This window comes from Ovis aries, chromosome 2 (assembly GCF_016772045.2).
Source record: "Ovis aries strain OAR_USU_Benz2616 breed Rambouillet chromosome 2, ARS-UI_Ramb_v3.0, whole genome shotgun sequence".
NCBI classification, from domain to species: domain Eukaryota; kingdom Metazoa; phylum Chordata; class Mammalia; order Artiodactyla; family Bovidae; genus Ovis; species Ovis aries.
In genome coordinates this window covers 31,546,133-31,570,337 of record NC_056055.1, presented here as the reverse complement: position 1 = coordinate 31,570,337, position 24,205 = coordinate 31,546,133, and the positions used below count along the sequence as shown (strand labels likewise).

Below are 24,205 nucleotides of genomic sequence, written 5' to 3'. Positions count from 1 at the left end.
TTTACTCTGATACAAGTCTGGACACAATGAACTGGTATTTGCAAATGCTTGATTTGTTGGTGATATTGAGAATATATTGGAGCAGGCACATACACAGAGACTAATAACTGAAGGTTAGTGTGAAAGGAAGATATGGCATCTTGGGTTAATATTGCTTCTGTGGGAGACTATTCATGACCTTATAAAAGTACAGTATTACTTCACCATTTCAGGAACATGGCTGATGCGTGAAAGGGGCTCCTTTGGTGGGTTGTCATGGAATCGCAGTGCCAGAAGAAATCTTAGAAACTGTTTTCGATTTTCTGTTTGCTTTTAATTAAAGCATAATTAACATACAACAAAGTGCACAGACTCTAAGTGTTTGGCCTGATGAGCTTTTGACGATTGTATGTGCCCTAAACCAGACAGAGAACTTCTATCAACCCCCCGAGTTCCCTCTCATCCCCTTCCAATCAACTCCTCCCCTCCCCCAGCAGCCACTTGTGTGAGAGAGTGTTAGAGATTAGGAAAGAGGCCCCAAACACTGAGCTGCCTGACTCAGGTCAGTTAGCCAGCCTGAGACCAGCCTCTGAAGCCTCGGTCTCCTGAGCCGCCCCCGCCCCTCAGCAGGAACACATGTGTGGCTCCCCTGATGCCGTTTCCATTTTTATTGGGAGTCTTATGGTCTCACTTAGTTTGATTATAGCTAGATTGCCTTAAAGTCCTGCACATTCTCTCAGGCTTTGATTATGAAAAACAGTGGTAATTCACACAACTGGAATGACCTTCATTACCTTGGCTAGTGTCATTCCTGTCCAGAGAAAATTTAACTCACCCCTTTTATCTTTCTAACAAAGTAGCTTTTTGGGGTGTACCTTTGGCTACCCCAGACTATTCTCTAACTTTTGATTGAATTGATGTACCAACACAGTATTTGTTATTAGGTGGACAATTGCAGCCTTTTCAGTTAGATGTTTGCCAGAAGGCATTTCTACTCACTCTCTCTGTAAAGCAAGGTTATTAATCCAGAGACTTTGACTAATGTTCAGTGACAGTAATGAAGTTCTTCCTGTCACTTTATCCTCTCAGAAGTTTTTATGGGTCTCCACCCACTTCTCTTACCCTAACCTGTGGTAAAATGTCATTGGTGCAGGAAGCTGTGTTCTGTGTCCCAGACTGGTGGAGGGTGAGCCTTATCTAAGTGGCGATGTGGATCTTCTTGGGCAGTGCTAGCCTCGGATGGGTGAACGGCACTTTAAGCACGTGGAAAGGAGTTATTGGTGTAGTCTGTCTATATTGGGATGTGCCAGCATTTTAAGGTGTTTCAATACTCATTATGAAGAAGTACCTACAGTTAGAATTATAATTTGCAGTTTCAAATTAGAGGGACTTCCCATTCTGTTTGAATAAAGGCTGTGTTAGCAGGTGAAAAGATAGTTTCCTTTGATGTTGGGTCTTTGGGTAGATATGTTCTCTTGAGGCCTCTGAGTCAGGTTCTAGGAATTCTTTTCCGGCTCCACCTTTGCTGCAGTGGTCAGATGGTGTGGGCTGGGCTCTGATCTGTTTCCTTAAAAGGTTGATTCAGTTAAATTTGTATTAAAAGTGGATTGGGGAAATTGTTGTATCAAAGTGCTCCTGTATTCCTTAACAGCAAAACTTTTGAGGGCCTTCATAAAGAACAGTTAGTGTAGGTTACTTTTCAGTGAAATGGATTATATTCTTTTGAAAAGCTTGAAACGGCGTTGTGATTTGTTTCACAGGATCCATCACCGAGTCTACATCTTTTATTCTAGGACTTTTCAGAGTGGGATCTTTAACTTGGTTGTACTGTTCCTTCCTTTCTAAGTTGCAAATTATTCTGAACTGGAGAAGATTTTTCCCATAGTGACGTTTGACAAGCACGTTTCTAAGGATAGGAATTGCTTTTTTTATTTTGCTAGGGGATTGTTTTGTTGTTTTGAATCTTAGAGATTCTCCCTGTTTATTCTAAAACAAGATTTTACTACTTCCACTTAGCTTAGATTGCAGATAATCAATTCAGCACTTTGATAAGTGTTTTGATCTGTAATTTTTTCACCACTCTATAGAAATAAACAAGACAAGAACTCAAATGAACTGTTTTGCTTAAGAGTCCATTAGAACCACTGTCTCCTGGAAGTTGTCTATGTCTGTGTAAGTACCTCATCTGCATGGAAAGAGGAATAAACCTAATTTACCATAAAATGTATCTATTTATCTCGTGTTGCTCCCAGGTATGTTGGCGTTTGTGGTCACATGGAATACCCCTGCCGCTTCCAGAATGCTTCTGCCACCACCCAGAAGATCATTCCTCATCGGGTCTTTGCTCCAGCGTGCCTGAAGAGGGTCTGCCAGGAGACCCTTCTGCCGCTAATCCCTCCTTGCCTCTCTGCAGCACACTCTGTCCTGGGAACACACCCATTCTCCAGGCTGGATGTACTCATTGTCCCTGCCAACTTTTCAAGTCTAGGGATGGCCAGGTATGTTATTCTGTTGTGGTGCCTGGAGAACATGCTTTGGAATTTTTTTTTTTTCTTCTAAATTTTGGCACGAGTGGCACGCAGGATCTTAGTTCTCAGACCAGAGATTGAACCCACACCCCCAGCAGTGGAAGCGCAGTCTTAACTGCTGGACCACCAGGGAGATTCCTGGAAATTCTTTGACTATTTCTTGCTTTCTCTGAGCTGTCAGAGCAGTCATTTGATAGATTGGAAGGGCCATCTCATTGCTGCCTTGAGGGACAGTGTGTGTACACTCCACCATGCATGAGCCTTTGCATGTCATGGGCTCAATTCAGTTGCCTTGAAAATAACAACTCACATTGTTGCTGTGATTGAGAACACATTGTGCTCCCAGAGTGGCGTATGTTGGATCGTGGCTAATCAGTGGCTAGTTAGCTTAGGCGGTAAGAGCGTAATGCTAATGAGCCCAAGGTCATAGCTCTAGGCAGAGTCAACACAACTTGGTTCTAGGGCACAGGCTGCCGCGTAATCCTGTCCAGCTGTCTCATCCATTCTCACCACTGGTCACAAGGGCAACGACTTGAGAGCCCCTGTGTCAGAGAGACTGTGGATGGATCAGTGTAAATCTATCACCACTGCTAGAAAAACAGCTCAGAGCAGATGGCTTACTAGGGGAGGTTCAGGGGGGTCACTTGTCTTGCTACTATTTTTTAATATAATAAATATACTGTATTATCCTTATTGTCATCCCAATTTAGTTCATATGGAAAATCAAGACCTGCAAGTTGAACCTTTCCCTGTGTGTAATTTATGCCTAAAATCCATTCATTAATGCTGTTGTTCATTCAGTAATAGGGAGCTGTGTTTCACTCAGCATTTTACTTGGTTATGTACTCAGGCTTTTCTTGGTTATATTTCTGTTTGAAAATCTTAATCATTAACAAGTGAATATGCTTGACTAAGGATGGGAAAAATAAGCTCATCAAAACATGTGACTTTAAGTTTTTCCCTATTAGTCAAGGAAATTCCTGCTGCCAATTAATTTCCATGCTTTTGAACAGCTGTCATTTGTGGTGTTTTCCCTGAAAGCTGCGCACATTCTTAGTAAAACCCATGAGTAGAGAAGTACTGACCAGAACATTTGCCTTTGATCTGTGCTACACACGTACACTTTTAAAAAGCTAGCTGGCTAGTCTTAATCCTTGAGGAGGTCTGAGAAGGTCATTTAGACTGATTTTTATCCTGTATTCATGAAGATAATGGGAATGTAAAAACTAGGATAATTATGTATATTTGGTTATGTGCCTCATGTAATTGTCTCAGCTGTCTATATATAGAATTTGTCTTAACAAGGGGGCTTCCTTGGTCCCTTTGAAGAGTCTGCTGGACTTAATTTGAGTGGAATTATTGGCAAAGGAAGGGTTGTTCATTAAATGTTTCTTATTTGTACACAGTTTTGAGGGACTGCATTTATTTGGAAGTTTTTAGCACTTTATGAGAGTTGCAGTTTTTCAGGGCATGTTTGCTAACAGTTCCAAGTTCTGACCTGAGGGAACTAGAGGCCAAGTAGTTTTCATACAGAGAAACTTATTTTCTACAACCCCTTCCTGACATCAGTCTGCCAAAACCAGAATTTGTTGACCTGTAGGCCAATCTATAAAGCTTTTCTTTTTAAGTTTGCCTGCCCAGGCAGGTAGGCTGTGTGTTTGCTGCTTTTTGCAGTATTAAATTGATTTAAACATGCTTAAATCTGTTTCTTTAAAGTAATAAGCCTAAGTATCCTATGGCCAAATGGTACTGGGTACAAATGTCAAAAGCTGTGATGGTGATAATAACTGAGTAGGAACAAGACTGCTTTTATGCTCAAAAACAGGAGAACCGTACATTTAAAAACTTGTGGTTGGTTGTCAAATATCATTTTTTTTCCTTCTTTTTAGACTGTGGAAATAGTCTGCCCTGGTCTAGATGTTTTCCTGGGCTTAGTTACCACTCCCTGTATTTGAACAGTGGAGGGGGGATTGTGGTGTCTTACACTGCCAGTTGGGGGTGGGGAGACACTGTTTTTCCTAACTCTGACCTAAATTGATTCCACTTGCTTGGCTTGACTCTCTTGGGATCCCAACACCTTGAGCCACATGTGACTGAGTAGGGTTTATGACTCAGCTGGCTCCTGGGGCCCCATTGCCTTATTTATGGTCAAGGCTTTGCTTGGGGCTGTGTAAAACAAACTGGAACAAAAATGACAGTCTTGCAGGTCAATTCTGTACCCTAAATAGGAGTAGAGAAATCTCAAGTCTAGTAGGAGCCATTCAAAAAGACATCTCCACTGAAATTTGCCATTGTCCTATTAGTTGTAATACACTGGAGATCAAAGGAATTTCTTGGTAAATTAAATGGTTCTTTCCTGAGTCCACATTTTATAAACATGTATGCAAGATCATAAATTCCATACCTCTGGACTTCTTTAGTGACTTGGTCTTAATCTTAATGAATAACATTTTATACTAATTTCATATTCTTTTTTGCTAGATGACTTTAAACAGTCCCATATGAACTAAAATGAATAAATTATTAATAACCATTTTAAAGAGTGTTTAAAACTTTTGGATGATACCCATAATGATTTCACTGTATTTTATATATTACATATCATAATTTGTATGAATAAATTTTCCTCTCTGAGTTTGTTTTTGAGTTTGATTTTGGTATTTCACTATGGATAAAAAAAATACATTTGTATAATTTAAATGTATGATAATGACAAGTCAATTTATAAGGAAGTAAATAATACACAACATTTTAGAATTTGGAGTGCTTTTCAAACATAGCAGTAAAACCAGAACATTTATCAGTACTGCACTTCGTGATTTTTATTACTGTTTAATATAATAGGACCTGTAACATAGTAACTCCTCCTCCATTTCTGAATCACTGTTCCAGAGGAGATATTCCGGTTTTGAGAAAAATGACTAGTTTGCCTTTAAGACGCTATTGACAGTCTTATTCCCATTCTTTTCTCGTTTAGGAAGTGTGGGCTTGCTGTTTTTGTTTCATTTTACTTTTGCTTTCCTATGAAGGCTGAATCTGCCATATAAGGAGCCCTGGAGTGTACCTTTCCTGGGTTGAGTAATATGGTGTCTACGTGAAGATAAGAATGCATTTTAAATGAGTCTCTAATGTATAGAACAACTCTCTTCTTGTTGGTATAATTAGCATTCTGCCATTTTCATTGTGCCTTGTGTTTTCTCAAATGTCTCAGCTGGGTATTGACTAGTAAGCCTAATTTCCTAGGAATTGAGAAATACATGAAAGGAACTCGTCATCCTGCTTACGCTCTTTGTTATAATAATAATAATGTTAATGGAATAATATCCTGGAATCAGATTTATGACAGTTGCCTCAAAATTAACACCTCTGTCTTACCTCTGTGTATGTTTGTAATAAATGCTTAGCTTCACCATTTGTCTTTCAGCAGTTCACAATTACATGTCACAGGTTGTAATTAGGTTGGCAGAACTACCTTGCTGACATCCAAATACGTTCTTTTTTTTTCCCCTCCTCTGTTTGGTTTTGAAGGATCTTCTGCTTATCATTTCAGAGTAGTTTTATGTTTAGAGCGTCACATGAAAGAGCCATCTCCTAGAGGCTGTACTTCCCCACTCCACCACTCACATGTAGACCATTCACCCCCGGTTTCTCTTGAAATATTGGGGGAAAAAAACAAAAAGGAAGCAGAGTGATTGGTGATAGGTGACAAATTCTGCTTTGACCTTTTCCCCACTGGTTCTGTACCAGATAGTCTTGTTCATGACTTTATTTGCTTGTTTATTCATTTATTCATTCTTAAAGTTATATGAAGCACATACTGTGTGCCAGGGAGGATTTAAGATGCTGAGTCTACCGGCATGAAAAAGGTTGATGAGATCTCCATCATCATGGGAGTTGCATTCTAGTCAGGGGAGAAAATAATATGCATTAAAAACAAATAATTAAGATGTATACTGTGCAAGAGGAAGGGGACATATGTATACCTCTGGCTGATTCGTGATGTTTGGCAGAAACAAACACAATTCTGTAAAGTGATTATCCTTCAATTAAAAAACAAATACATTAAAAAGATTTTTTTTAAGTTGAAAGAAATTGAAGACAATACAAATAAATGAAAACACATTTTTTTTTAAGTTGTGTATTATGAAGAAAATAAATCCAAGTACGTGATAGAATAACTGGGAACCAGAAGCATTGTTAGAGTGAGGAGGCAGAAGCTTCTTTAAAGAGGGAAACTGAAGAATGGTAAGGAGCCAGCCGTGTGATAATCTGGTGGAAAAGCAACTCAGACTGAGGAAGGTTCAAGTCCGAAGGCCCCACGCTGGGACGTTGTAGTGGGCTGGAGGAGCAGAAAGAAGGCCAGTGTGGCTAGCATGGCTTCCCTTAGACATACTTTGGGCCCCAGAAAATGCCAGAGTCCGGAAGGGCTTCGGTCGCCTGAGCCACCTGCAACCCGCGTGAGGAAAGTGAGGAAGAGCCACTAAGAAAAGGCGGAGCTTGAGCAGAGATCGCTGGTTCCAGGCAGTCCTGTATACAGGGAAAGAGTTGCCAGGGAGGCCACATCTTTTCTGGGGACCAGTGGTGCTATGGTGGCTCATGACCAACCACTTGGAACCTGACTTGGTTTAGCACCTGCTGTTCTTGAGCAGAATTCTCTGCAGAGAAGGCATCAGAGCACTCGGAGCCCAGACTGGCAACTCGCCCCAGCGGCTGCTTGCTGATTCCTTGCAAGCTCTATTTTGATGAAACAGGTTACAGGGAGGGAGGCACTATTTATATGTTTTCTCAGCCTAATTTTTAAGGTTTTCAAAGACTGGACAAAAATAGGACTGATAAGTAAAGAGCACAGAGAAATAATGATCAATTACTGAAATATCCTCAGTGCACTTCACAGTAGAGAAAAATGATAAAGCTCCCTATTACACGTGGCTTATCCTTAAAAGATTTGATTGTGCAATAAAAGGCTTCTGAATGCTTGTACTAGTTCCTGACTGTTGCATACCCGATTTTCTTAAGTACCTCAATTTGCGAATAAACGGTGTGCACATACATGCCCAAGAATGAATGCAACCAGCTCTCCCTCCACCCCCTCCTCCTGGGGTTAGACAGGGTGTTGTCCTGTTTATTCTTATCTCCCAGCCAATGTGTAATAGAAGAAGCAAAACATAACGTGCTGGTACAAAGGGCCTGTTGTTTTCAGCCTTCTAATTGTGCTCCTTTCTATTGGGGAAGGAAGCAGTCGTAAATTTTTGTCATTATCTTAAGTAGCAAGGTTTCACAGTTTGGGGAATTTTTCTTTACTTGTTCTTTGTTAGCTTCCAGTTGAATTTTTGAATCCCCTAAACTAAAAACTGCCATACTTTTAAATGACCCTCCGATAAATTTCAGGGACTTGTGACCCTTGATTTCAAGGCCAAGATGCAACTGTAGTGATTCTTTCCATGGGGAACCGGATTTCAAGCCCTAAATTAGAGCACCTTTTGGCTCACCAAGGTTTCCAGCTCATCTGCTCTCTCTGAGATGCTGTGGATTTCGGAGTCTATGTGTGGGTTTTAATTCTTTGTTATTGTCATCATTTGTTTCCCAGACTTTAATAAATTCTTAAACTTCTTTCTACATGGATTGTTTTAAAAAATATTTTGAAGGAGCACTTCTTTCCCCTATTTCCCTGTATAACTCTTCTGCTTTTATAAACAAGTGGGTGTGAATGATAGAAAGCAGCTCATACCTTCCTTTCTTCCTATAAAGTTTTAATCCTTTGTTTACTGGCACCCCTGCCGTTCACTGGAGCAATGAACAGAGTGTATCGTGGGTAGCTAGGTCCACAGGTCTACACAAGGGGGGCTCAGTCCCCCTCAAATGCTTTCCCTTTGTCGCTTTCTTTATTTCTCCACTTTGTTTTCTCTTTCTACTTTTCTTCTTCCTTTTTTCTATTTTTAATTAATTTATTTTTAAGTGGAGGATAATTGCTTTACAGCGTTGTGTTGGTTTCTGCTGTACAACATGAATCAGCCATACACGTGTATACACATGTCCCCTGGGAGGTGGGGTGAGAGTCTATTTTTCTTCTTGAGAAAATGGCTTGACTTTATTTTACTCCTACCTTACGGAGAAGGGCTTTCCCCTTCTAATGCGTTCTGTTTCTTTCATTTTTCTTTCTTGAAATAGAAATGGGTATTCATAAGACAGTGTTCTTCTGGGACTCTGGAAGCCCTTGACTGTGATTATCTGGTTAGTTTTGACGTAATCAGTTGGTAGTGAAAGAGGCAGGAGGGAGAAGGTGTGCGTACGCTCCATTCTTTACAGAGCAGGTACAAGACCATGTATGATGTCCCCTAGTCACTTAGAGCTGGAAAATCAGAGACAGAGGTAACAGGGCCTTACCCTGGGATGGCTCTCAGAGCCTGGGGCTCAGACTGAGGCAAGACTCATCGGTAACCCTCTCTCTCTCTCTCTCTCTCTCTCTCTCTCTCTCTATATATATATATATATATATATATATATATATATATATACACTTATAAATATAGATATTTGCTTCAAGGTCCCCCTATAGAATCACAGTGTCTTGTAGTCTACTCGAAAATCAGCATTCACTATGGGCTTGTTTTGAGGCAGCCTTAGAATCTGGGTACCAGGCAAATTCCTGGATCACGTGCGTGTGTTGGGGCCAGATTCTCTCTAGAGAGAAACAATAGGCAGAGCGAGCTCACAGCTTTTGGCTTAGCCAGAATCTTCTTCTTGCCATCAAACAGCTGTGCTGCTTGTCAGATCCAGAAGCAGCATTTTATCATCATTATGCCACGATTCCTCACCCTCTGAAAGATTATGCTTAAGTGTTTTGTTTTCTTTGAACTGTCCTCCACACGCATAGACTGACAGTCTTACCTCGGAGAGCACCACGGGGGTCATCCTTCAAGAGAAGTTGTCAGGCCTTTGAAAGGCCTTCCTGAAGCAATCACCCCTCTACCTACATTTGTAATCTTCTCCCTCTATTGATGTCATCATAGGCCCCTAATCTCTTCCAGCCCTTGAGCCTGAAATGGCCAGTCAAGCCCAGCTTTTCCATTTTTCCATTGCAAAGAAAAGGCTCATACTTTTTTTTTCCCTCCCCTTGGTTATTTCTCTACAGAAGCGTCATTACTGAATAGAACATACACTCCTTGGGTGAAAAAGAAGCCTGGGATTGAATGTGCAAAGTTGTCTGAGTTGGAATATTCCCAGTCTTGTGTGTTCTCACTCCTGAAGCCACTCCACGGGGTGGGCACACGCTCCCGGTCTCTGGACTGTGTTGGGCATGTGCTTTGGCATGGAGTGGTGTATGTGTTTCTCTTAAGGCTAGACTCCTTTGGAGGAAAGCACCAACTTGGGAAACAGTTCTCAAGCAAAGCACAGTATATGAAGAGTCTTGCCCAAGGGAACATTGCCTATGTCATACTACAGCCATTATGCAGCTGGAACCCACCACGTCCAAGCCCTGTAGGCCTGTTTGCATAAAGCCGGTGAGAGATTTCCTTGTCACTTTACTCCCCACTAAAATGTAATTGGAAGAATATCCCAGCTACTTTTTCTTCAAAAGAAGCAGTAACTTTAAAAGGCCAAAGATGTGAGGAAGCTCACCTTTAAAAATGTATTACTTTAAAAAAAAAAAAAAAAACTGATTACTTTGTGGGATTTGTGAGTACATTGCAAAAATCCACCCTGATTTAACCCCAGAGTGGAGCTCGAAGTAGCTTGAAGTAGAAATGTTTTATTTCTTGGTTAACTAACTGTGCTATTTATAGAGGTGACTCCTCAGAAAGTCTAGACATTGTTCCGGAAAGACGGAATACCAAATCTGCCCTTCATGTTCCCAGTCAGTGTGCTGAAAATGACCACTTCCCCTCTTTACCATCAAATGGAAACGTTGGAATTCCATTTCAAGATAGTGTGAGTGATACTTGGGCTCCCCGGCCAAAACTTAGGTTGGCCAAGGAGCTGGGGGTGCTCTTGTGAGCCTGGAGACCCACTACCAGGCCTTTGTTTCTTAGAGGCCAGCCTGCTGAGATATGGGGACTGTGGTTGGCAGACCCTCGTGTTTGAGTTGGGCTTCCCTGGTAGCTCAGCTGGTAAAGAATCCGCCTGCAATGCAGGAGACCCCGGTTCAATTCCTGGGTCAGGGAAGGTCCGCTGGAGAAGGGATAGGCTACCCACTCCAGTATTCTTGGGCTTCCCTGGTGGCTCAGACAGTAAAGAATTGGTCTGCAGTGTGGGAAACAAGGGTTCCATTACTGGGTTGAGAAGATCCCCTGGAGGAGGGCATGGCAAACTGTTCCAGTATTGTTGCCTGGAGAATCCCCATGGACAGAGGGCTATAGTCCATGGGGTCGCAAAGAGTCAGACACCACTGAGCGACTAAGCGTGGCACAGCACAGCTTTCAAGTTAGTCTCTTCTGAGAGCCCAAGCACCTACTCCCAGAGTGAGTCAGCTGCAGTTTCTGGCTTTTATCAGCCATGTGCGATTTCTGAACATCTTACTGAAAGCTGGCAGTTGAAAAGGGATGGATGGGCAAAGCCAAGGATTCATTCAGCAGACTCATGTCAATGGACAGGTGTGATGAATGCTGATGACTCTCTGGCTCCAGGAAATATGAAATCTTTAGCCTAAATCAGGTTTTTCTACCTAGGTTCTAAGAAGACTAGTTTTGTGGAATGTTAATAATGTGGGAAAAGGAACTGTGGGTTAATTAGTTTAGGAAATGAGTGGATTAAACAAAGTAAAAAGGGAGTCTTTACTGGAGGGCTTCTGAGAAAGCCTTTAGTATCTTTATTATCCTGATTTAATATCCTGGCATGTATATGCCTTTCAAAGACCAGGCCAGAATATGCAATATTCCTCCAAGACCTTGCTAAGGGATCCCCCTTTACACTGCACATTTCATCAGGCTGTTTCAGGTCTCAGAGAAACCGCCTTCTCAAAACACACTTTAGAAAGTGATTCCTGCGGAAGAAATATCTTGGAGCCCATGACACGACTGGCTGTGGAGTCCAGCCTTCATGTGGCCAGTGGCAGCTGAGGCCTTGCTTTAGGACAGTGAAGAAGACGGGCTCACAACTTAATGCTGGGTGTCCCACACCTTTCTGATCATGCATTGATTTTTGAACAATCACCCCTTCCATATATTTATATTTATTTATAAGTCATATACATTTAGTACAGTGTTACTATATTAGGTTGGAGAAGGAAATGGCAACCCACTCCAGTATTCTTGCCTGGAAAATCCCATGGACAGAGGAACTTGGTAGGCTGCAGTCCATGGGGTCGCAAAGAGTCAGACACAACTGAGCAACTTCACACATACACACTCTATATTAAGTATACTGTAAAATATATATATTATATATATATGTATATTGGATATACTATAAAACATGACTTAGTGACAGGACAACAACTATAAAATACATTCAAAAATGGAAGTTTAAGAGGATGAGGAAAAAACATTGATGAAAGGAGGTTCTGACATTTCTTCCTGCACACCACGGGGTTGGCTAGTGCCCTAGGATCTCTGCAGCTGCCTGGGCCCCATCACAGAAACTCTGAGTCAGTGGGTTTGGGGTGCTATCTTGGTATCTGGAATGTTAACATGTCTGCCCAGGTGATTCGACTGCAGGTGTTATTTTTGGGGAGCTCTGGACAGGTAAGTATCTCTTGGGAATCTTTCACAGACTCTCCACCCTGCTGTCGTCTCTCAGATGAGCATGTTAGACTGAAGAAAGAGGATGGTGGGGACATTCCTTGGTGGTGCCCCCTGCTTGTTCATTACTCATAAGGAAGGTGTGTTCCCCAGGAGTTGAGCCCAGTGTCAGGCCAGAATCCCCAGCAAGTGACTGGGCCTCCATAGCCTAGTTCTCTTCTCTGGAAAAGTAAGGGGCTGATTTAGAATTGCCTGCAGAGGGGCTTAGAGCCTTAACCTTCTTTGATTTGATTAGGTTTGAGTTTTATTTTGAACAGGAGTGGGGGTGACTCAATTTCATTCAGTAATTTACATACATGTATATTTTCTTTTTGATAAAAGAGCTAGTTAGATCATAAGCCTGCAATTTTCTTGTACTTGGACACCTGGGCAGCAGTAGGCGTTTAAATGTTAGGCCTGCAAGCAGGAGGTTCAGAAGGGGCCTCTCTTACCTCTAGTTAATTGCAAAATAAACAGATCTCAAGGGCAGGGGCCCCTTCCTTTCATAATAGCCACCTCTGCTCTGTGCACTGTCAATGTAAAACAGCATTTCCAAACATTGCATCAGGAGTGTGCTCGGTAGAAGAAGGCCTGCTGCCTTCAGCCTGGCAATTTACCGCTCAGGCCCCTCAAAGTTAGCAGCTAACTTGTCCCCTCCCACCCACCCAGCCTTGTTTTTAGCCTCCAGATATCTCCATTTGCAAGCTAATAAGTTGCACATACATATGTTTGAACAGTTGTCAGGCTTGTCTGCTGCTCAAACTGTGCTTTGGTTTAAAACAAACAGCAACAGAGAACCCAGAGGTGGGGGATGGATGAAGACATTTCGGTTTAACCTGCAGGTGGTGTTGTTTTGACCTTGACAGTCAGCTTTAAACGACCTGTCAAGCACCTTTGTGTGCTTCTGGGCACACCCACCTGGAAGATATTATATCCCTTCAGCTTTATGTGCCCCAGCAGGCAGGCACCAGGTCCCTGGATTTTGTTTTCATCGGTGGAAGGTTAATGCATGCATGGCAGGACTTTACTGAGAGAGGCCCAGCTACAAATGCTGTTTTCATTTAATTCTGATTTCTCTTCTTCCTTGGCCTAACCCTCCCCGCCCCAGGCTCTCCCCCCAAACCCCTCCAGATTCCCTCCACCCCCACTCTGTCTTCCCTGTTCTTTCAACCTCTCTGCTTGGCTTCAAACCATTTCTTCTTGGCTTTGATATCTCCTTGCAGAGCTGCAAGCAATCAGGAGATTATGGACCCCAGAGCTCAGCAAGGCACATTGCCTGGTAGGGGGGCTCAGGCCCCGGTCCCCAGGCCACCACAGGAAATGGGACCCAGAAAACCTGCCAGTCTCCAGACCCTGTGCCCCTGTGCCTGCTCTGGTAACCAGATCCCCAGGGTTGGGGTGGGGGCAGGCAAAGTGCCTTCTCAGATCAAGTGGTATCTGGGGAGACAGACCTCTTTGGGAACAATTCTGACCTTTCCTGTGTGGTCAAGGGTCATCTCTGCAGCATCTATTTGAATTTTGTCTTTTTTAAACTTTGAGTTTTTCCTGGGCCTTCTGAGGCCCTACATAATGGTGTCTGGAAGTTGGGATGAGGAGAGTGAATGGACAGATGAAGGAATCCAGTTGGATTCAGCCTCATGCCTACCAGTGCTTGATAGTTTCAGGCAATTTGAGGATACAGATGCTGGCTCTTTTTGCAGGGAATCCCTCTTCCTTGGCTTCCGTGTCGAAGGCCCAGTGTTGTTGAAGGTAACCATTACTATATTTCTAAAGGTAGAGATGAGAGGGAGGGTGTTTGTTCTCAAGAACAAATGTACATCTTACTATCCTGTAATACTTTCTCCAGTGTCTGAAAGGAAATAGGCCCACATCTAGATATTTACCTTTCCAATGCTGCCTGCACCAGCCATGTGGTCTGCCGTTCGGTGAGCTCCCAGAGGTGCCTCTGCTAGTCCTCTAGACACCCCCCTGAGATGAGACTCAGAATCTGAGAGGAAGATCAGTGCTAATCACCCATCCTCCTCAGACCTCGGGAACCCTCCTAGGCCGAGGCAGTACCTCCCTCCAGGGATGCACACCCTGTACCCCTCACAGTCCCTGCCCTGGGGGCCCCTCTGTGTTGGGATCTTGTTATTTAACTTTTGGCACAAGCCATTCCCTGGGATTTCCCAGTTGGAATGTAGAGTCGGGTGAGAAGCATCTGATGTGAGGGCAATTGAACTAAGCTTCCAATCACCAGGGGAACTGGGTCTCAGAGAAAGTAAGAGAAGCAGAAATATAAGAGAGAACTGGTGTTCACTTGTGTGACCTGCCCTTCCCATGGGTCTATGATCGTTTCTTGGCCTAAGGTTGTTGAGCTGTGTTTCTGACATTTACAGCCCAGAACCCAGACTAATTTACAAGGGCTACTTCTTTTTTGCCTCTACAAACAAAAGCCTTATTAGACCTTAGGATTAGAAGGAGTCAGTGGATTTGAGCAGCTCTGGATCCTGTCCCCTCAAGCCTTCATTCTTTAATGATTCACCTGACTCTATAAGTTGTAGAGTGTCTCCATATATGCGTGTCTGTGAGGAGCAAATGAGAGACTATATATATAGGTATGGGCTTCCCAGGTGGCACTAGTGGTAAAGAACCCACCTGCTAAGGCAGGCAATATCAGAAACGTGGGTTCAGTCCTTGTGTTGGGAAGATCCACTGGAGGAGGGCATGGCAACCTACTCTAGAATTCTTGCCTGGAGAATCCCATGGACAGAGGAGCCTGGTGGGCTACAGTCCACAGGGTCACAAAGAGCTGCGACTGAAGCCACTTAGCATACACACAGACTTTTAGGTATGTGTATATACATACAACATCTATTAACATATATATATATACACATTCTCTCATTTGATCCTCCAAAACAAGCTCTCAGTCCCTTCCACGGCCCAGCTGTCACAAGTTCCCCACAGCTTACTTTTGTGGCAGCTCTGCCCAGCCTGTCTAAGACCTGGGAGCCCTGTTACTGACGAGGCCTCTCTGCCCAGCCCCTCCCGTGATTCGCCCACTTTCTGCTCAGCTGAGTAGTTTATCCTGTGGGGTGATAAGTCCCAGCAGGTGCTGACAGCCAGGATCAGGACCTGGACTTCTGTGTCTCTCTGAGGCGTAGGGCAAGCGGAGCCTAATGATGGGTTGTATGCTTGAGCTGAGTGACAAAAAACCGCTGGCCCACGCAGAGGTTGTGAGCTAAGCCAAGGCAAGTCCTGGGTGACTAAGCGCATCTACTGCTGTGCTGCTGTTACTGCATGCTTCTTCAGAGTCCATGTTTGTCCTTCCAACCCTTGGGACGCCGTTTGAGATGATGGAAAGAGAGCTCTGACTTTGCAGTCAGAAGACCAGGTGCCAGCGCAACTGTGCTGTTGACTGCTGTGAAACCCAGCCCAGCACTTTGTTTGTGAAATCTCTGCTCACCTCCAGGACTCTTGGGCACATTAGATAAGATCATGTGTCAAATGCCCTCGGCCCTTGTTTCAGTTGACTTGGAGAAATGTGGTAGTTTTCTAGGTCAAAAAGCATCTAAGATTTATTGCTTATTAGTGTGAAGCACAAGCTTTAAGGTCTCTACCAATTCAGAATGTCCAAGATTCTCTGAAATAATAGCTGCAGGGAGAAGAAAAAATAGGTGTGATAAGTTGCCATGGTAGTATGAAAACATGAAAAGTTTGTTTCAAAGAGTTCCTGAGTCCAGATTACTCAGACTGTACTACAAGTGGAATTTCTCATTTCACCGAAGGAGAATTTTAGAGTAGCTCCTTGTTAGGTCTTCGTTCAAGGATGTAGCTTGGACTTTAGTAGTTTATGTATTAACTTTCCTTCCCCTCAAAAGGAAATTGAAAAAGGCAGCAGAACACCTGGTGATTCTGGTTTAGGTCAAATGCATTTCTTAGATCCATTTCCATATCTAATAATAAACTGAAAGAAATCCTGATCTTTTGGAGGTTTGGGATCCCACCTGGGCTCAACTGTCTAAGCTCCTCTGGGGCTTTGGTCCACTGATTGGACTCAACCAGTGTTTATTCCTTGACAGTCAAAGACTGAACATAAGGACTGAACCCAAGTTTCTTATATCTCCTGCCTTATAGCAGGTGGGTTCTTTACCCCTAGTGCCAGCTGGGAACTAATGAAAGGACCTAATCCATCACATTTGGATCATAGGTGGAGTCCTGTCCACTCCTGAAGCAGTTTCTCTGGTCTGTTCTCAGTATCAGAGGCATTATCTGTCCTGTGCTTGAAAGGACCATGTGATGGAAACTTCAAAAAGAATGCTGTGTTGCCATATCTGCTGCCTCTGAATGGAGCCAGAGGCCCAGAGTCAGAAGTAAGGCCAGGATGGAGGCGCAAGCAGCAGCAGGTAGGGGGTGACCTGCACTGCTCTCCTTTGAATACCAGCCCCGCCCTACAGCCGTCCAAGGTCCCTGTCCCAGAAGCACACACAGCATTCTGTAAATAGTACTGCCTGGTTGATTGAGATAATCCTGTAGACCAGAATGAGAATGGCTCACAACACTTCTCCAAAAGAATCAACCCAAGAAAGCCTTTAAATAATAAATTTCCCTAGTAAAATTGTTTTCTATTTTTGTTCCCCTCCTGTCTTCCCATCTGCCCATCCCTCTCATTAATTGTTGTTATTTAGTCACTAAATTGTATCCAACTCTTTTGCCACCTGACTGTAGCCCACCAGGCTCCTCTGCTCATGGGATTCTCCAGGCAAGAATACTGGAGTGGGTAGCCACTTCCTTCTCCAGGGGATCTTCCAGACCCAGGGATCAAACCTCTGTCTCCTGCTTGGCAGATGGATTTTTTACCACTAAGCCACCTGGGAAGCCTAATATCACTTATATGATAAGTGGAATCTAAAAAATGATACAAATGAACTTATTTATGTATATACCGGCATTGGCTTTTTGTATAAGCCCCCATGTCTTGTTAAAAAACAAAATTCAAAAAAGTAATTGAAGATCTAATTGGCTTTATTCAGTGATTCATGAATCGGACAGCAAGCAGAAAGGTACTCTGGGAAGCTTTACAAAATGGAAGGTTTTTAAAGGCAGAAAGTGGGTGAACAGGGAAATCAAAAATAAGAGAAAGGGTTGTTTCAGGTGAAGTCACCTTCCTTTGGAGGAAAGGCATCTCTGTCATGAACACTCCAGTGTTCTTGCCTGGAGAATCCCAGGGATGGGGGAGCCTGGTGGGCTGCCGTCTATGGGGTCGCACAGGGTTGGACACGACCGAAGCGACTTAGCAGCAGCAGCAGCAGCAATGCTATAACTGTAGGTTAAAACATGTAACATTTTTGTGAGATTTCACAAAAAGGAATATCAGCACTTTTGTGTGGCTCACTAAAGCAGGGATGGAAATAAGACTAATAAACCAAACGTATCATTATGAAGCTGTTGCTTATTTAGACCCAAGTCTTCATCTAATAGTGGAGAAGGAAATGGCAACCCACTCCAGTATTCTTGTCCGGGAAACCCTATGGACAGAGGAGCCTGGTAGGGTACAGGCCATGGGGTTGCAAAAGAGTGGGACACGGCTTAGCAATAAACAACAACAACCTCATCTAATAAACCAAGTGGAAACACTGATGATCCCTTTTTCAGTAGTTTTGTAATGGTCTTATTCCTCAGATCTCATTAATGTTAATGACGGTAAAGTTGTGTCCATCCTATTCTCAGTAACTTTGGAAGTTTCAGGAACTTTTTTTAAGAAACTGAATCCACATATTTAGGAAACTTTTTTTTTTTAAGAAAGTAAACCCACATATTTTATATTTCTAAATAGCATTAAGAAGTGCCATTTATTTTTCTAGGTTAGAGAACTGGACATTATTTATATAATTTGAGCCCTTGGTGCTTTTTATTTGGGTTGCACCCTGGCGTTGAGTGAGCCGTACTAGCTGGTGTGGGGACCTGCTGCTGGGCTTCTAAGAGCAGAGCCTTTACTCCAGAGGTAGGCCAGTGAGAGGCTGCACTGAGCTCAGACCAGCAACCAGCCTAATGAAATAATGCCTTTGTGTAGGTTTCAAGTCAGAAAATTCGAAGGAGGAAAAGGGAAAATATTCTTTAACCACATAGAAAAAAATGAAGGGGAAGGCGGATGCTATCTCTTTTTTAAATAGGAGGATGTCGAGGAGACAGAGATTTTTAATGGGTTTAATCTTCAGACTTAGGCAGAAGGCCAAGCATGATCTGAATACAGAAAACACAGAATGAAATGCCAGGAAGGGAAGTGGAAAGTAGTGGGTTATGGAAACAACCAAATGTGTCCGAATTTCCAGGCTCTTCAAGGAATTGGTTGAATAGTGGCAGCGTTGCTGAAACAGTTTTTAAGCTCATTTGAACATCCATACACCACCCCCCACATAATTCTAGAGCATATCACTCAAAACTCAATTTGAAATAGTAGGCAGGGCCTAGCCTGCTACTCTATTATGGTTTGATGTTGGCCAGAATAATCTGATTTCTTCGGTAACATCAATGGGAGGCAAGCAATGGACATGATTTATCTCAGCCTTAATAAGGCATGACACTAAAGAACAAATTTGGAAAATGTTTTACCAGCACGGCAGTCTTTTTTTTTTAATCTCTAAAGGGCAACCACTTTAGCAGATACCAAATTAATATAAGCTGTAGGCCAGTGCACTATGTGTGTGCAAACACACAGCACACGCATTCAGCCTGTTGACCTCTCTGGTGGTTATTTCCTATAGACACACACACAGAATATAGTGATCACCACACTGGTTTGGCAGGACAGTCATCGCTTAGTGGGAATAGACAAAGAGAACCGTTAACAGAAGGGCTCCAAGGTTCAGAAAGTGTAGAGATTGGAGATGCTGGTCATCTGTGTCACTTCCTCCACCCGGCGGGACCCTGAACCCCTTTACAGGTTTGGTCATCTTGTTAGAAGCTAAAAAGCAGCAACTGGAGGGTCATTCTTCTTATATTTTGAAATGGATGCCTCATCTGATGAGTAGACTTGTGCTTGTCTGGTCTCTAAGGCCAAAGGAAATGACTCCTCATAAAAAGAAAATTGTGGGGGAAGTTCTTTTTTATAGCTAACCCTTGCTCCGCTTGCTGCAATAGCACGCCTTCTCTCACAGGTTAAATCCAGCAGTGAAAGAGCTGGTCACCCCCTCCTGAATCAGGGGGTGCTTTATTGCTTGTTTTGCTTTGTTCCTAATCCTTCCAGCTTTTGCTTTTCTGAGCTAGATAATCCCAACAGTTTTGAGTTCCTTTTTATGTTTCTATTTTCCTTTTCTTTAAGCATCTCAGTTGCTTTCTTCTGGATCACTTTCTAGTTCTCTTTATTACTCAGAAGTTGAAGAGTCCAAAACCAGACACAGGAAGCTGCAACAGTGTCTCCACGGTGAACACAGGGTCCATTTATGGAGCTCTTAACCCTAGGTCCAGCATTGTCCTAAGAACATTTCATGTGTTGTCCTGTTGAAGCCTTTACAGCCTCTACAGGGTAGAGGTTATTATTACTGGCATTTTGTAGATGAAGAAATGGAGAAACGAGTAGTTCTTTGTCTTTCCCATCACCCAAGTGACAGTCAAAATTCAACCCCAGCCTCTGCCTGTGGAGCCTATAGCCTGAACCACTTTTCCCTGGTGCCATGATTTCACTCACCCGCCCCAGAATCTTATATTTAACTCTGAAAACTGTGCTGACTCTCTTTCCATTTATATCGTTATAGCTCCCTTTACTACTTTATTAACACATGGTTAGTCATTCCTTACTTCAGGCTGGTCAGCATGTGTTCCTGGAAATTCATTTTCTTTAACCACGTTTCCAAGTTCTTTGATTCTCTTTGGATTCCAATTCAGTCCTTCAAGAGGCTGTTAACTCCTCTAAGCTTGATTTCCTGAAAGACCTAATGAGGTCTCTTAACTGGCACGCCTTTTAGCAAGTCTTGAGTGTCCTGTGCCCCTCCTGATGTCATTCCCCACGCTACGCTGGCCATCCTCTGGGGTTTCCATGGCAAACTGAATGAAATGATGTGTAGAGTGAGCGGCAGTGTTGGCTACCTATTCAAAGTTGTAGGATCCACCAGAATTTCACATTAACTTCAGAACTAGGGAAATCTAACTTGGATTTTGTTTCAAAGACAGAGTTATCAAATACTCATTGCTCTTACTGAGAATCTGGGGCGCTGCCAACAGGCCAGTTTGTGGAAGCCATGCCTTCAGAATGAAAAAACACTGTCTATGACAAATATTCACCCAATGCGGAATTTTATCACAACCAGCAATACCAGGCATGTAGATTCCATTCAGTTACTATTTATAAAGTAGGGGAAAGAATGCATATTATAGGGGTAGCAGTGATGATGAAATCAACTTTACCTTTTGCCAAAGATGTCTGGTGTGATTTTCCCAGTGTATGGACATCAGCTTAAACAGGGGAGAGTAAGACAGGAATCACCATTAGAGTAATACCCAAAATGAAAATTAAAATGAAAAATATTCTCTCATAACGCAGTTTTTAGGAATAACAACAACCACCACCATCAGTGTTTCAGAATCTCCTCAAGCCCCTTAAAAGAGGATCTCAGGAGTCTTTGATCTTTAGCATTTCTTCTGTCCTTTTCTGGTTTCTTTCCCAAAGATGTTAAAATCAGCCAAGGATGGTCTTCTGTGAATCCCTTGCAGTCATACCCATCATCACAAATGTAGCTTGCTCTCTGCTGTATTTACGAGCTCAGAGGTACTTGGAAGCACTGTTGGGAATAGTTCCTAAATTTCAGGTAGAACCAGAAAATAAACAATGTCATTTCTACCTCTGTGATTTTGCTCTTTCAATCAATGGTCAAATTCAGCTCAAAACAGGATCTTGAGTACAGAAGTTGTTTTTTTTTTTTCTTTTCTGATGACTGCATAGCGCACGCAATTAGCCTGTAAACCATGGGAATGTATTCCTGAGTGAATTTGCAAAAGGGTGTGGAACCAAGAGCTGAAGGTCCAGCAAGAAAATGGTTCCTTATTTACAACACAAGGGAGTGAAACTCCTGAGGCTCAAATTCCATGTCTCCTCCAGGGAATTATGGATGTATTCATTTACCTTGATGGAGGAAAAGGATGACTGAAAATTAAATAGAGAAAACAACTCTTCTTTTCATTTCTTTTTCCTCTTTCAGTTTTGCTCTCTAGTTTTTGTAATACTGTTCTCAAGTCTTGAAAATACAACTGCTTCCCATTTGGTAAGCAATTTTTTTTCCCTTTCCATTTGGCAACAGCATTTTCCTGTGTTTTCAATGGCACCAAAATTAACATGGCTGTTTTTATTTAACAGGAACAACTTCAAGTTTTATGTTACACGCCCAGCCAAGGAATCTTAGATTTTGCCCTGGTGTTTCCCAATATGTTAGCATGGCTTTGAAAACAGGGCTCTTTAACTGCTGTTACAAAGAGACGGGAGAGCATGGCAGATTGGGGAGAGAGGAGTGAGCGAATGGAGGAGATGAGGGAAACTGGCCTCCCCCAAGTTACTATTTTTAAAGTGTGCTTGCCTACTGAATAGCTCAATTTACAAATCCTACTGGATATCATTTTGACCTTCCCTACTTTTCTTTCCTGTTGAAAGCGTGATGGATGCGTTGGTGGGAGACAAACCATTTGTTCTATAGTTTTTTCCATGTGCTTGCTCCCTTATGAACACCAGATCCTCCACTCCCCTCAGTAGGGGATACCCACACTGTCAAATGCGTCCTGCGGGAGGTATCCAAGCCCAGATTTCTTACGAGGTGGGATCTGGATTCCAATTAGAACACTCCAGGAAACACACATCTTTATTTGTTAAACAAATAGTCTTAGGTGAGCCTTGGCTAGGACACTCACTTATTTTAAATAAGTGAAGTAAACATAACGTGCAGGGGAGCACTTTCTTATGTAGCCTGTAACTCTGAAGCCCAGTTTTAAGGTTTTAAGTTAGAACATGCAGAGCTCTTTTTTCCCTTGGCTTGGGTTCTAGAGAATGTTGTTTCCTCATTTAGTAATTGGAGAGTTAATGGGGTTCTTTGTGATGCTACTGTAGGAGAGAGACTGTGTTTTATTCAATTCTGGGACTGTAATTAAAGTGGCGCCCATCGGCATAGTTAGAGTTAAGATCGCTTCAGTTTTTCCAATATAAACTCATATTCAGGGGTTTAATAACCAGCTATAAAAATTTGCTTCTAGCTACAGACCTGGCATATTCAGTGTCAGCCTAGGAATAACCTTTACTTTAAAAAAAAAGTCTTTTAAAAAGTATAATTAAAAAATCAGTTTAGTTGTTTATAATATTAAGTTATAAGGATGCAAGGAAATAAAAATAGCTTCTTTTTTAGCAAAAACTTGTGACCTATTTTTAAAATATGGACAGAGTTGTAATGTATTTTTTATATCTTCAAAGGAAAATACAGCAAAATCTCTGTAAAATTTGTTTTAAAAGGAGATTGTTTCAGTTTTCCTTATGATGACAGGCAGGGCATTTTTATTCCCCCAAGACATGAGCCTCCCATAGGACTACTGGCAAAGCTGTTTTGTCAGTGGGCTTCAAGTTCAATATTCCCGTTGAGCTCTTCCTGACAAATGGAAATATGGCCAGCCCTTCCAGTTAGAAGGCCATGGCTACTCACTTACTCCACTCCACCCTAACCTTCTGGGCTCTGCCTGTTGGAACACAGTGAGTAGCCCAGGCACAGAGCCAAGTTAGAGACCCCCTTGGGGGCCTGGGGAGCCTTCCCCCAGTCCTTGCTCCGTGTCACACAAAGGTGGGAAAGGGGAGGAAGGAGTGTGCCTCTGCAGGAGTCTCTCCAATTCAGTGGCATTTGTTGTAGCAAGTGACTTTAGGTGGGGCCGTTTGTGTACATGCTGAGAGTTGGATGTAGCACAGTTTGTCCAGGTGATTCGAAGTTTCTCTAAAAAGAACCACCTCTAAAGCATCCTGCTTGACAGGTTGACTTTTACCCAGTCTTTTTCTGGTCGCCAGGGTCTTGATTGGTGGCATGTGATGATAGTGATGGTAGTAGTAGCTGTGGTGGGGGGAAGAAGGAAAGGTCGTATTGGTCATGATGACGGTGCTGATAATGTTACTAGTGGACATGACAGTAGTCAGTGGCAATACCAGCAGTGGAAATGCAGAAGTAACAGTGATGATAGGATACAGAGGGTGGTAGCGGCAGCACCGGGGGCCGCAGACTTCTGCCTGCAGAAGCCATTCTTTACTTTACAGATGCAGAGGCTTAGGGGGTCTGCTTGTCGTCCCTTCTCCACACACAGTGTGCCCAGCGGAGCTCACAGCTAGCCTTTGGTAGATCTTGCCTTCCACTGAACAGTGAGGTTGGTTTGTGGGAGAGATGAGTATATGCCCATTCTCAGAGGCAGGTCTCCATTTTCCAGTCAGAGAACAGTCCATCTTCTTTGTACGGTTTCCAGGTTAGGATCGAGGAACGCAGTGACCTGAAGCCCAGGAACCAGAGTCATCAGAAGAGAATGGGACATATCTAGTAATTCTACCAAAACTGAACTGCTGCTGTGTCCTAGGAACCCTGCTCCGTGTTTATATTCATAATTATCTATAAATTCTCTCAACTGCTCTGTGGAGTAGGTTTTTATTATTTTGGTTTTACATATTTAGGAAAGTGAGGCTTGGCTCGCAGGTAGCAAAATTAAGATTTGAAAACCACGATCTATGTGACTCCTACTTCTTCCTTCTTTGCAGCCACCAGAGAGCTATTTCAGCCCTCATAAGGCTTTCTAGAATGTTTCTTGTCTTTGCTTAGGTAAGAGTATGAGAAGAAATTCATAAGAGAATATTCTATATTTGGTTTTCTTCTCTAACTTAGCATGAGGGCAAAGAATGCTTTTTCTCCCTACATATTTCATTACACTCATAGTGTACTCAGATGACCCTTTTACAATTCATATGGGAACTGTTTGGAAGCTCTTCCCACATGTTTTCAA

At 42.7% G+C, this 24,205-nt stretch overlaps 1 protein-coding gene across 7 annotated transcripts in view; it reads left to right on the top strand.

Annotated features, from left to right (window-relative positions):
- Positions 1-24,205, top strand: part of AOPEP (aminopeptidase O (putative)) — a 411,872-nt gene that overhangs the window by 115,442 nt on the left and 272,225 nt on the right. For all 7 annotated transcript variants that reach the window (XM_042243057.2, XM_027964237.3, XM_042243054.2 and 4 more), the window contains exon 5: positions 2,232-2,477. In XM_042243057.2, the coding sequence (XP_042098991.1) occupies positions 2,232-2,477 (246 nt within the window). The remainder of the gene's footprint in view (positions 1-2,231; positions 2,478-24,205) is intronic.